This window comes from Hipposideros armiger, unplaced genomic scaffold (assembly GCF_001890085.2).
Source record: "Hipposideros armiger isolate ML-2016 unplaced genomic scaffold, ASM189008v1 scaffold_371, whole genome shotgun sequence".
In the NCBI taxonomy this organism is placed as follows: Eukaryota; Metazoa; Chordata; class Mammalia; order Chiroptera; family Hipposideridae; genus Hipposideros; species Hipposideros armiger.
Window position 1 is genome coordinate 1,748,770 of NW_017731721.1, and position 14,396 is coordinate 1,763,165.

The following is a 14,396-nucleotide window of genomic DNA, read 5'->3' on the forward strand; positions in this document are numbered from 1 at the left end:
AAAAAAAGCCTCTCTTTTCACCCCATTATTATTTGTAATATTAATTAGTTCTGTAAACTTTTTTCATAGATGTGGGCAAATACCTAGAAAAACAGTGTTTGGAGATCCCTTATAGGTAGAATGACACGGAAGTAATTATTAATAGTGAGTATTCTTTCTCTCAGATGTATCCCAGTTTGAATGTTAATGGTCAGGCAGCTCATGGACCCCCTGCCAGTTAGGTCCCACATAGTGATTTTCAACCCCAGCTGCTCTCTCTACACAGATTATTATGGGATGCTTCTGAAAGTCTCCCTAACGCTTGTCTGTTGAATCATTACCCACCTGGTTGGGTTTGGTGCTAGATTAAGCTGCTCAGAATTGTAGCCCAAGGTTGGCCTGCTTCTGGAACCAACCTTTTCATTGTCTCTTCAATCTACGCTTTTATTCCTAGGCTGCCCCCTCTTGGGTCTCTAAAGATTTTTTTCTTGCCTACAGAGCAACTTCCTTTGTCTCAGGTTGCGTAGACTGACTCCCAGGTGTTACTGTACTTTCTCTCACTAAGGTATCATTTTCATCCCCACAATTCTTTTTTAAATTTGTTTTTTTACAGCTTTATTGAATTCTAATTGACATAAAATAAATAGCCCATATTGAAAGCATGTCTTTGCTAAGTTTTGACATAGCAAAACTGTGAAACCATCACCACAGTTAAGATCATGAACATATCTGTCACCCCCCCAAATTTCCTCATAATCCCTTGGTAATCCCACCTTCCCCATCCCCATGAGGTAACCACTGGTCTGTTTTCTGTCACTATACATTAGTTTGCATTGTATACAATTTTATATAAGTAGAATCATACAGTTGTACTTTTTTGGGGAGAAAGGGAAAAGGTTTGGCTTCTTTCACCCAGTGTCATTATTTTGAGATTCATCCATGTTGTGTGTACATCAGTACTGTAGTTCATTCCTTTTTATTGCTGAGTAGTAATCCATCGTATAGATGTACCACAATTTATTCATTCAGCTGTGAATGGATATTTGGTTTGTTTCCCATTTTTAGCTGTTACAAATAAAACTCCTATGAACATTCATGTACAAGTCCTTATATAGTGATATGCTTTCATTTCTCAGGAATGGAATGGATATGGTAGGTATTAAAGTTTAATTTATAAATTAAATGTATTAATTAATAAATATTTTCAGACTAATAAATATATTTTCCACTAAGAAGAGGTGAGTTGTTTCCACACATGGCTAAAGACTAAAAATGCTACAGCAGTTAAGAACAGTTAGTAAATTCAGGACTTTTCTTTCCTTAAAATCAACAAGCTAATTGTTTACGTTTCCACATTGGTTTTAAATGGAGTTTAGGCTTCTGGTGATCAGTATTAGATAATGCTGTATTAAAATCACACCAGTTATGGGTTGACCGAGTGGCTTAGTTGGTTAAGAGCTCACTCAAGAGTTCAAGCACTGAGCAACAGGGTCGACAGTTCGATTCCCGGCCCGAGCTGAGCTGCCGCTGAGCTGCCGACAAGTGGCAGGATGGCTCAGCTAAATAAATAAATAAATAAATAGACAGATAGATAGTTATGAGCTGAAGGGCAAACCATGTTTTCATAATTATTTGCTGTTGTGCAGACCTATTGTATTCATCATATACAGGAGCTTAGGCAAGGGACTTTAGTCATGGCAGGTAACAGTGTGCATTCACGTTCATCCAGAGCATAATCAGTGGGAAAATGATAGCATTATTTCTAATAATATTAATTTAATCTTGCCCAAATTTCTACTAACCATAGCAATTTCTTGAGTGACAGTTACTTATGAAAAACAAAAACTACCAAATAAACATATAAATAATAAGGAAGCTTGTTTTTATTTTTAAAAGGGTATAATCCCAGAGCAGTGCTTATATTTTGCGTGATCCTAATATGTGATCAGCTTTAAGCTTTGCCCATCCAGTTTTGTGTCTGTGAGCTCACATAGGGTGCGTTATTCAGGGAGGAGAAGAGGAACTCATGTTTATTGTTCACCTGCTATGTGCTGGCACTGCTGGAGGCGCTTTCTGTACATTGTCCCATTTGGTGGTCTCTCGCTGCCGTGAGCATAAAGGCAGGTTTCCTCAGCATGTCGTCCTCGGCCCTTAGCAGCCCAGTGCTGTCCGCTTGTCCAGCCTCGTCTTCCGTCACTACCAGTTCGCATTCTGTGCTTCAACTCATTTCTTTCAGACCTTCAAATGTGCCTACTTTTCTGTTTTCTCCCAGCTTTCTCACATGCCGTTCCGTCTACCTGACTCTTCTCTTGCCCACCTCTGTGCTCCTTATAAATAATTCCTGCTTACCCTTCCAGCCTGGATTTAGGTCTTCCTTGGGCACCTGCCCTGAACTCCAGCAAGAGTCTTAAAAATAGCGACTGTGTGTTCTTGCTTACCATTTTATTCCTGCCAAACTAGTGTAGTGCTTAATAGTATTTGTTCAATGGCTGAACGAACAATCGACCTTCTCTGATGGATAATTTTATCCCCAAGTTGTAAAGCTAGTAAATGGTGGACCCCAGAGTTCACATGAAAAACAGACAGCAAGGCCATGTTTTTTCCACTCCACACAACCAAGCTGCCCACCATTGTAGTCACTAAATACTTTGAGGAGGGCTGGCGGGCAAATGAGGTAATTGAATTGAAACAATATACCTAATTACATAATTGATCCAATATAGGATCATAATGAAGCCATTTTTCCATAAACCTAATCATAAAAATACTGCTTTTACTATCTTTTGAAAATTGGGTTATTCTGATTTTAGACTTACACAGATGAAAATAAATGATTCAATAAAGACAGCCTGCAAATCTAGTGGAGTTTATGGGATCCAGAGATGTCATACCCTGAAAACACATTATTCTTAGGGTCAGATTCACCTGTGCTCTCCCTCTCCCGCTTCTGCTTTTCTTTAGCGTGCTTGCAAAGACAAATCTCTGTCTCCCAAGGTACAGCTGAAATGTTAGAATAACTTATGGAAATTATGCAAAACGCTTTCCTTAAATAAAAGGTTACAGATGCTGTTACTTTCTCTAAATTCTCCTTTAATCACCCGCCTTTTGCATTGTAGGCCTCTTTCCCCTTTAAAGAACCTCACTGCTTTATCCCTTTGGGATCCAGTCACTGTCTACCTCTCCAGCCTCATCTGTTGCCCCTTACCTCCTCAAAGTCCTTGCTCCACTTACATAAAAGTACTTGAATCCCCCAATGAGATTGGTGTCCCAGGAATGAAATGAAACCCTTGCTTACCCTATTTCTTAGCATTTGTTGTATTCTTGTGAAACAGTCTGTGGGGTTGTGTGTCCCCTGTTCTAGACTGTAAGCCTTTTTAGGGCACTTATTCTCATAAGAACTCATACATCTCAGAATCCCCAGAGCCTGACATAGTTCCTGGCATATGTTATAGTTATGTGGTACAGTTAGGAAAAAAAAAAAATCAGCCTTAGGCCTCAGATCTCCTTCAATATGAGATAATAAGTTGGAGGTAGTCCAGAGCAGGAAGCAAGGATAAACTTTCTCTCTTGCTCTGAACCTGCAAAAGTTGACTTCTAGATTAAATTAGTCTCTTGTGGTTCAAATTTCCATTGTTGGGTGCTAGCAGCGTTATCTCTTTGGCTCTTTGAGCCAAAGGAGAACATGGACTTACAGTTTCACCTGAGTTACAGGAACATGTTTGGCAAAACTAACCACAGACTATTTAATTTTTTAAAAATTGAATGAAATTCAATCCATAAGCTATAAATTACAACTCCCAAAATAAACTAAAAGGGTTTGTCTCACATCAGACCAAATGCCCCTTTAACTTGTATGCCGTCAGCTTAGAGCCCTGGAACAAATCCCTGACTTCTGCCTCCCTTGGCTATCCTATATTTGGTTGAACTTTTCTTTTTCTATTTTTTCAAAATACTTTTCTAATTTAGGCCTTATTTTCCTGAAGGCAGAGCCAGGCCAAAATCAGACATCAGTGAATTTCTCATAATTCTTCTCTGACTGGGAATTAAGGAGAGAAACACAGATTGGTGCCTTCTCCTGCCATCTTCAGAAAGCTTACCTGTGCCAAGCGACCCGCTGGCTTTTCCATAAAACCATGAATGCCTCCAAGCCAAGCGTTGTTTCTTATTCCGCATCAGTTCCCCAGCACCTAGTTCACTGTTTGACACTTAAATTATTGTTAAAAAAAATAAGCTTTTATATCTCCCTATCAAGATCATTTCCTTTTAAGTAGACACTAACTAATAAATACTTGTCAAAATCAGTGTAGCAACCTATCACAAGCTTCGCCAATTAAGAGACGGAGGAAGGTATATAATAAGCACTTCAGAATTAATTGAACATAAATAAGTTAAGCCAGAAGAATTTAGAGACGGATGAAGCACAGAACAGAAAAACAGTGAATGAAGTTTAAATGTTCTAAAGGGATTTTTAAAAATAAAATTACCTATAGATTTAGACTGATTTTTGTAGGCTTTAGTCCATAGACCTTTCCCTGAGATTTTGGAGAACCTTTTACATACTAGTTTACCTTAAGAATGCGAATGTTTTGCTGGTGTCAAAATTGAATGTGTGATCAATGAGCAAGAACTGAAAGGTCTCTGTTCTAGGCAGGATCGAGAACAACTTTTTTTCTAATTCCACACAGACACGTCTTCGGCCTCCGAGGATGAGGGCTCTCTGAGACGCCAAGCTGCGCTCTCTGCTGCCTTGCAACAGAGCTTACAGAATGCTGAGTCCTGGATCAACCGTTCAATTCAGGGATCGTCCACTTCTTCATCCGCATCTTCTACGCTGTCACATGGAGAGGTCAAAGGAACCAGTGGGTCTCTAGCTGATGTATTTGCCAATACTCGAATAGGTAGGAGCTGGATCTACCCAAGAAGCCCAAATTATGTTCCATTTGGCTCCTAGTATCCAGGAAAGAGTTTATGATTTGTATTAGGTTTTTCAGAATGGCCTAAAAGATAGAGTCAGAAAGACCATGACAGTTAATGAGGCAAAGAAGGAAACACCAGCAATACATTTGGATGGTAGCTATCACCTGCATTATTGGTGCATAGTATTGCCCACCTGAAGCCATAGCTATTTCCATAAGCAATACTCAAGCTGCAAGATATAATACCAGTCTTAGCATGGGTTTATCCCTATTGAAGAATATTCCATTTGTTAAAAGTGTTGAAATATGTAACATCTTAGATTTTCCCAAAAAACATTAAATCTGAGCAAATTTTGCACCAAGACAACATCAGTGAGGCCGTTTTGTCGGTAGCATGAAGACTGGATTTATTGTCCTTGCTGCTGTGTTATTGCTACAACCAGAGTGTGCAGCCTGAGGAGGTGGCACTGAGCTGCTCCCGCGGCCAGTGCCCCTGTGTGGAGTGTAGCTTTTGCTTGGCTCTGCTTTATGTTTGTGTGTGTGTGCGCGTGTTAAGAGGTTGTGACATCTGCAGATAAAAGATACAGCTCAGATCTCTGTTTGCTTAATTGATTGATACACATCGCACTAAGTGATGTATATGAACATCATGTGTCTGTGATACTTTTCCCTTTTTTCTTACAATCAGTTGCATTTTGGTGCCTTAATTTTCATATCAATGACCTTTCTATATATCTTTATTTTATTAATCGATTTCTGAAAAGAAACACTTGGAAATTTTTCAATTCAAAGCCTATAATTTTTAAAGAAAATAGCTACCTCAGGAGTATGATTTCCCATGTTTAAAAGCCAAGTGCCACCAGCGGTGACTCGTCCCGCACTCTTAACTCTACCCCGTGACTCACCGAGCCTCCTAACGCAACCAAGGGGAGCATGCTCTGCTCCTCTTCCGTTTGAGAGGGTAAGACCTTGTGGGTCAGGTGTGATTTTTCACATTTGTCTATAAGAAAGCAATCTCACTTGTTAAAGATATTGTCCTAATACCCAGTTAACTTTGTCTGAATTTTTGTTCGCAAGATGATTTCACCTGACCTCATATTTTTCTGTTGCTTCTATGTGAAAAGTTATTTATCCAGGGACTCACAAGAAATTATTTTATCCAACATTGTTGACTTTTGGATGTTTATTTTAAAAGAAGTAATTCATGTTTCTAATAGAAAATTTGAAAATACAGGTAAAATTAAAAAATAATCTATAGACTCACTTCCTATGGATAACACTTGAGTGCAGTCAAACACTTCTAGATTTTATTTGCATATATGACTAAATATGTAGGGTTTTGGTTTTATTTTCGCAAAAATGAAATTGTACTAAACATAATATTCATAAATTGCTTTTCTTAGCAGTAATACAAACATCTGCTTTATCATTAACATAGAATTATACTATTTTTTTTATGGTTTCAAATTATGCCACTATATGGCTGTGCCTTGGGTTTATTTAGCCATTCCCCTATTTTGGACATTTAAGTAGTATCCATAGTAGATACATAGTAGAGCAATAGTATTGCTCTTATAAAAACTGCTGGAATGAATATCCTTGAACATACAACTGTGCATTTGTCTTATTATTTCCTTAGGATGTATCTATAAGTGGAATTGCTGAATCAAATAAAAATGTGTTTTTAATGCTTTGTTACCACATTATCCTATGGAAGGGATATGCTGTAATATACTCGTGCTAGTACATTTAAAACTTTAAAAACTATTAAGCTAGTAATTATAGACTTTGGGGGCATAGAGACCTTACTTCCAAATTGAATTTAGAAATTGTTTATACGTATTATGCTTTTTTCCTTTTTCATAGGAAACATTTTAAGTGGCTTTTTATTATTCCTGTGATCTTTTTATTTTTACTTCACCAGATGTTTTCTTCTAAGTTTTTTGTAACACATTCCTGTTTAATGGCTCTCTTTCAACTTAACGTCATTCCGTTTCTCTATGTTAAGCATCTCCCAATTTATATCATTCAGTTTCTTTATATTAAAAGTCTCTACATGAAGCAGATTACAAGAACACTAATCACATTTAGAGCAAGGGAAGAACCTTGTCTGTCAGGTAGATCCAAGTTACCTCTGGATTGTTTTATAAATGTTAGAAGTAGACTTACCTGGTTTTCTTTATCTGGAAACTTGAACATTCTGACCCACTTCCAAGACACTCTTTCTGTCTTCAGTGGAAGAGGAAATATTACAGATAAAACAGCATAAACATAAAGAAATGCTTAAGAGAGTAGAATATTAGTAGCCATATGATCATACTCATGTTGGTTTCATTTTGAAATCACTTGCAATTTTTATTTTATTATGATTATTTTTATATAACATTGGATTTCTCCCAGTCTTTCTGTGTAGAAAAGAATGTTTTTGAGAAACACTGGACATGAGATTTGATCTTAGTAAGGCTACTTGAGTTTGTGAAAATAATTTTGGAACACTGATGGCCCTGGCTTAACCTCTTGCTCTCTCATTATACCTTTCTAGTAGAATTTGATTTAAAAGATTGTTTTACAAGAGCTCATGCCCTAGTTACATAGTTGTCTTCCTTGTTGAAAAACAAAAAAAGATTTAAAGATTCTCACTGTTCTGCTAATGTGATATAATTCTAAATTTTGTTTTCTCCCTTCTTAGAGAATTTCTCTGCTCCCCCTGACGTCACTACAACTACCTCCACTTCATCATCATCTTCCTCAATCCGCCCAGCCAATATTGACCTGCCCCCCTCGGGGATAGTGAAAGGCATGCACAAAGGATCCAACAGGTCCAGCCTTATGGATACAGCTGATGGTAGGCGTTCCTTCTGGTAGCTAAGTAGGGAACGTTAGTTAAACTGGAACAATTCAAGTTATAAACAGCAGCGCCTGACCAATCCAGCAGTTGCAGAACCCCGCTGCAGTAAACCCACGAACACAGTCCTCTTTGAACAAAAAAATGGAGTGTGGAAAAGGGGAAGAATGCTATAAGAAAAAAGGAGGAGTCGATGAAACCTTTAAGCAATGTATTAATAATAGCACCATATTTGTTCTCTCTTGTTGTAAACTTGGCATGTACATATTTGTACCTATTTGTCCCACTTGATATAGAATGAGACTGTGGGCAAAGGCCAAACATCATTAGAAATAAAAGCTCCTAAGAGAATTGAGGACCTAAAATATGCCTAAAGTCAATTAATTTTAACTTAACGATTTTTTCCCGTATAGGTGTTCCTGTCAATAGCAGAGTATCCACAAAAATCCAGCAACTTCTCAACACTCTGAAACGACCCAAAAGGCCTCCCTTAAAAGAATTTTTTGTGGATGACTCTGAAGAAATTGTGGAAGGTAGTAGTATTAATACTAAAAACACATATTCCATAAACAGACATTTCTTAAGCAATTGCTACATGTCAGGTGTTGTAGGATTTAAGGATGAACAAGGTATTGTTTTTGGGTGAAAAAGCTCATAGTTCTTGGCTCTTTTTCTCTAAGGATCACTTATATTTTAGATCTCAGATGAAAAATGTGGAGGGAGGAAGGGGAGAGAATGGCAAAGAGATATAACTATGGAACATAGAACCATCCTTGGAAATATGCTCTTTGAAATTACGAACTTTCCCAAACATGTAATTTTAAAAGTTACTTATATTTGGTATTATCCTAGAATACAGAGGTCAAATGTGACCTCAAAGTTTGCCCAATCTTTTTTTTATATATAACTTAGTCCTTTTGTTAAATCAGCCAGTCAACATGTGTATATGTCCGCTTTCTGTAAGATAACGTGATAAATGGTGAAAAAGTTCATAAAAATGCAGTCACTTCCTTCTTTCTTCATGTTGTTTGCAATTTAGACTGGTAGTAAAATATGCACATGTAGAAACAGATTTTAGCCACTAAGTATGCATCAACTAATACAGGAAGTTGGAGAAGGGAGGAAATCATAGAGGAAGCAGTAATGGTTAGGGAAGCCTTCGTAGAGGAAGTAGTAATATTTGGTATTTATTCATCAATAATTTAAAAAAAATATTTATGGATGAAATCATGATGTCTAGAATTTAATAAGGATTGGGAGGGGAACACATCAGGATATAGATGAAACAAGGGTGGCCATTTGATAATTATTGAAGCTAGGTGACAAAGAGATCTACCTAACAAAAGCTTTCGTCAAATGGCCTTGGTAGCTTTGTAGTCCATTTTTACATCCTGAGACTAGCAGGCTTTGATCACATCCGACTTGTTAGTAGAACTAGGCACATGAGTAGACTAGATCCTTTATGTAGCAGGAAGCGACAAGCAACCCAACATACGAGGTTAAGATGAATTTCTGTTTATTCAGGAGTCACTAACGTCATTGAACTATGGACATCTTTCTCGATACACTGATGTTCAAGGTGCTCATGCAATAATAGCATCGCCAGTGTTTTTATCACTGTGTGTTGACCAGGCAAATGAAGGTCAAGGTTTAATAGGAATTATACTGGAACAGTTTTCATCGTCAGAATAGAGATAACAGCTTTTCACTAATTATAAATAGGCAACGGTTGTTGAAGTGAATAATGATTACCATTGGAAAGAGATACCTGTATGTCTTTGGAAGTCTGAAGGAGTGTGCCCAGGGTCTGCATCGTGGCCTAGTGGATAGCAATAGCGTACAGACTTGTATAACCAGAAGACTGTGCCTACCATATATGCAGTCTGTTTGTAAAAACAAAACTAGTTATTTAGAATCACCCATGTTCCTTTTTTTTTTACTCAATCTGGTAGTTTAGGGTCTGGGAATATGCAAAGTAGAAGGGCAACTAAAATGTTATTTACCTAGGGCAGTGATTTGGGAAGTGAAACTATTTTCAGTCATTTTTGTGGCAGTAGAAAATGAATCAAGACATTTTAAGTAAGGGCCAGCCGAGTGGCATGTTTATTAGAAGTTGGCTTGGGATGCCAGCTCTGAGCAGCAGGGCCCTGGTTCAGATCCCACATGAGGGCCAGTGATGCTGCGCCCTCTACAGCTAAGATGGTGAACAACAGCTCAACCTGGAGCTGGGCTGCTGCGAGTCTCCAGCGAAGGCATAGGCTGCAGTGGGGCTGGTTGGCAGCTGAAGTGAGCTGCTGTGAGCCACCACTGCCCCACCGTGAGCAGCCGTCCAATGGCCGGTGAGCGACTGCCTCACCTGGGAAGAGCGCAATGATAATACTAACATGGGCCAGTGAAGCAATGTCCTCCACAACTAGACTGAAGAATAAAAGGACAGCAACTTGTCTGTTGCCCCCGTCCCCGATTCCACAACGTTGTTCCCCTCCCCCAGTGCCCCAATAAAAATCTTAAAAAAAAAAGACATTTTAAAGAAGTCGCTCAAATCTGCCATTAAATTGAGCTCTAAAATACAATTTATTTCATATTTCATTGGCCCATCTAATACTTGTTGCCCATTCTGTCTGTTCTCCCTTCTGTGCTGCTTCTCTCACCTCCAATTCACCTGGCTAACTCCTGTCCTTCCTTTAAGACTCAGCTCAGGTATTACCTTCTCCAGGTGGGGGACACCACCCCCTAAGCTAGGTGATGTGGCCTTCTTCTGCCCTGTCTATACATAGCTCTGTCGTGCCCTGCTCATGTTTTCTTAGCTCTGTGTGTGAGTGTATGTCCCCATTGTACTCTAGATACTCCTAGAGGGCACACAGACTCTGTATTCCTTGCACCAACATCATTAGAAACAGTAAATGTTTGTTCAAAGAATGATATGTACACTATTTATTTTCTCTGTGTTTATCATACCCTATGCACATACTTGGCACTCAGTAATACTTGATTTTTTGTTCCATGTGTAAATTATCTTTCCTGCTGTGAAAATGTAGGACTTTTTTGCTTTTTATTTTATTTTATTTTATTTATTTATTTATTTTTTTTTTTTAAGATTTTATTGGGGAATTGGGAGAGGGGAACAGTGTTGGGGAATCGGGGAAGGGGAGCAGACAAGTTGCTGTTCTTTGGTTCTTCAGTCTAGTTGTGGAGGACGTTGCTTCACTGGCCCATGTTGGTATTATCATTGCGCTCTTCCCAGGTGAGGCAGATCGGTCGCCGGCCTCTGGATGGCCTCTCACAGTGGCTCTTGGCAGCTCATACTGGCTGCCAGCCGCTCATGCTGGCTGCTGGCCACACACAGTAGCTGATGGCAGCCCACTGCAGCAGGGGCTGCAGCCTATGCCGTCGCCGGTGACTCATGGTATCCCAGCTATAGGTTGAGCTGTTGTTCACCATCTTAGCTGTAGAGGGCAGTGTCACTGGCCCTCATGTGGGATCCGAACCAGGGCCCTGCTGCTCAGAGCTGGCCTTCCAAGCCATTTCTTAACCAACACACCACTCGGCCGGCCCTTTTTTGCTTTTTATTATTTGAATAATATTTATTGTAGAAAAATGAAGATGACTTTAGTTTTACCTATATGAAAGAATATGAAATATTATTCACCTCCAGTTTTTGGAATGATCATGTTTATAACCTAGAATTTTTTTTCTCCCTCAAATTCAGTTCAATTTCATTAATATTGATTGAGCAACCATTATGTGTTAGGCACTAGAGGCAACAAAAGTAATAAGAACTATGCCTTCTCTCAAAACGCTGTGTTATATAAGGGGAAGAAAAATGTGTATAGTCCTAGAAGACTTTGAGGTCTTCAGTGCTTTAATAAGGGTGGACTGCCACATAGTGTGGGAGCATTGAGGAAGGAATGGCTGGGATGGCTTCCTGGGACTATGCTGGTGGAGCTGCATCCTGGGAAGGATGAATACGAGCTCCCCAGGAAGCACAGGGATTGGCCATATGAGATGTGTGCCAGGGGGGACAGACATGGAAAGAACCTTCGTGCCCATTACTGGTTTGAGTCTAGGACTGACCCTGTTGGACAACTGTTACTGTCCCCGTTTTACAGCTGAGGAAAAATGAGGCTCAGGTGACTTGGTTCGCCTGAGATCACACTAGTAAAAAAGGGAGTATAAACTTGGGTTTTCTGACTCACACTTCAATGCTTTTTCATTAAACATAACATGACTGTTAACATTGGACACAAACCAAAGATTTAAGAACAAATTTACTAAAAATTATAAGATTGCTAAAAGAAATTTATACTTTGTGCCTTTCTGTATGTTCAGTGATTTGCTTTATCAGGGTCAGGGTTTGTTTGTTTGTTACATAAACTATATTAAATAGGATTTTACAATTATGTGGGGGAAATGAGTCCATTTTGTGGAGTACCATTTCTAATGATATCCTTGCTTTTCTCAGAGTGAGTTCAAACCAGATAAAGATGAAGGGAAAAGGGAACTATATTTGAGATTAAAGATCTAAGTTGTGTTAGTTGGTCTTTGCACTTATTTCAGATTTTATTTTCATAACCCATTGGGGGCTTTTTGGGTACAGTACCTCAGCCAGACCCCAACCAGCCCAAACCTGAGGGACGGCAGATGACCCCTGTGAAAGGAGAGCCCTTAGGAGTCATCTGTAACTGGCCTCCTGCCCTGGAGTCCGCGCTACAGCGCTGGGGCACCACTCAGGCAAAGTGCCCCTGTCTGACTGCACTGGACGTGACGGGGAAACCAGTTTACACTCTTACATACGGTGAGTTGACGAGATTCCAGCTCCTTCCTTTCCTCCTAATAGCTCTCCAGATTATCATGCATGGTGTTTTAACCTTGATATAGAGCAGTTGCTGGTCCTTGGGTTTCTGTAGATCTTTCCAGTTATTTTCGTTTGCTAACGTGACATTTGCAAGCCAGCTAGTATTTAAAAGAGCAAAAAAAAGAAAGAAACTTTGTAGATAGATCCACTGATGTTCTCACATTAGGAGAGGATTTTAGGAAGACATTTGGGTAGGATTAATGGTGTATGGTAAAAACCATATAGTTTTATCCAGAAATTAAAATTGATTACTTTTTAGGTCTTTGTCATTTACTTCATCCTGCCTCTTGCTTATGACAGGCACAAAATTCTATAATGAACAAAGAATCAGTACTTTTCCATTTGGTTTTGTATCCCAGCTAAACTTTTCATTTTTCTTTTGTAAATTTTTAAAGTAACTTATTTTTCTTTCATAAATCCTTTAAAAAAATGACTTTACTTTTCTTTTTTTTTTTAATAACAAGGATGGATTTAACCTGGGCTGTGAGATTTTTTTACTAATTTATTCAGATTCCTTTTTCCCTTTATAAGCAGAGCGCATGTCCATAAATGTAGATACTGAATAATTTTAGAGGAAAAATTGTTTTTATTTAAAGAATTGTGCAGATTGAAATGAGTTTAAATCTTAGATGCCCCTCTGAACGAGTTATATGTAAAACAAACATATCTATTTAAAATAATGTGATTTTCTTATACTTTTTTCATAATCTAAGAATTTCAAAGGGTGATTGAGGGGCAGGAACAGGAAAAGGGGAAGACTAGGCTCCCCCCCCCAAAAAAAATAGTTTTTAGCCTTCATTTCAGAAGGCTGTATGTTAATTTTATCCACATAACCCTGAAGGAAAGCAGTCAGCTGACCCAATCTTTGCATGTTTATTTAACATCTTTGAATGTATCCATGTTTCACATGGTTAATTTCCATTTTATTGTCTGTTTTCAGTGAAATGCAGTGGTAGGGAATGCTTATTTATTCAAGTTGCCCTTTTGCTTTGCAGTAACTTCAAATATCTAATACCATATATGTAAGTGGGTCTTCAAAAAAGTTTAGAATAATGTAGTCTCCTGATTTTCAGTCCTGTGATAAAAAATACTGTCTATCCTTTAAATGTGATCAGTTCACATCAAACTATTTCTAAAGATACTCAGATTACTTTAGAAAATAATTTGAAAAATTATCTAAACCAGAATGTGCTTCCAGTGATGTTTTCTTTTTGTTTGGAGGCAGGCCTGGCTTTCCATAAACTAGAGTGAATATAAAGCTTTTTTGTGGGTGAGGCTCTCTGTCTGTGTTGGGGTGATGCCTGTCTAATGAATCATTTGGAGGTGGTCATTGTCTTACTAAACGTGCTTAGGATCTGAGTGCCCTCTTGCTGAGGCAGGCCTGTGTTTTTCCATATGATTGTTCTCTTTTCTTTTTCCAGGAAAGTTGTGGAGCAGAAGTTTAAAGTTGGCCTACACCCTGCTTAATAAACTGGGGACCAAAAATGAACCTGTATTAAAAGCTGGAGACAGGGTAACTGGTTTTTGTCATATTAGGAAGGTGATGTTTTATTGCTTTCCAACATGCACATTCTGGATTTTTAATGTACAACAACACAATTTCTATAACTCTTTCTAGAAAAATTAAAATGGTTTGGTCTCAACCCCGGTTAACCCAATGCCTGGTGATAATTCTTGCATTCATAGACTGAAGGAAATTCATGTGTCCCCTTTCTGTAGCTGCTAAATCAGTCAACTCTTGAGGTGCCAGTAAAAAGAAAGAGAAACTTAAGTCTTTCTGGAAATAAATATTTCAATATTC

General features: G+C 38.5%; 1 protein-coding gene across 5 annotated transcripts in view; it reads left to right on the forward strand.

The window, feature by feature from the left end:
- DIP2B (DIP2 acetate--CoA ligase B (putative)) overlaps window positions 1-14,396 on the forward strand; it is a 209,428-nt gene that overhangs the window by 140,464 nt on the left and 54,568 nt on the right. For 2 of the 5 annotated variants that reach the window (XM_019662250.1, XM_019662252.1), the window contains exons 5-9: window positions 4,665-4,877; window positions 7,585-7,740; window positions 8,154-8,276; window positions 12,338-12,535; window positions 14,017-14,108. In XM_019662250.1, the coding sequence (XP_019517795.1) occupies window positions 4,665-4,877; window positions 7,585-7,740; window positions 8,154-8,276; window positions 12,338-12,535; window positions 14,017-14,108 (782 nt within the window). The remainder of the gene's footprint in view (window positions 1-4,664; window positions 4,878-7,584; window positions 7,741-8,153; window positions 8,277-12,337; window positions 12,536-14,016; window positions 14,109-14,396) is intronic. The other 3 variants (XM_019662251.1, XM_019662253.1, XM_019662254.1) reach the window with 3 other exon arrangements.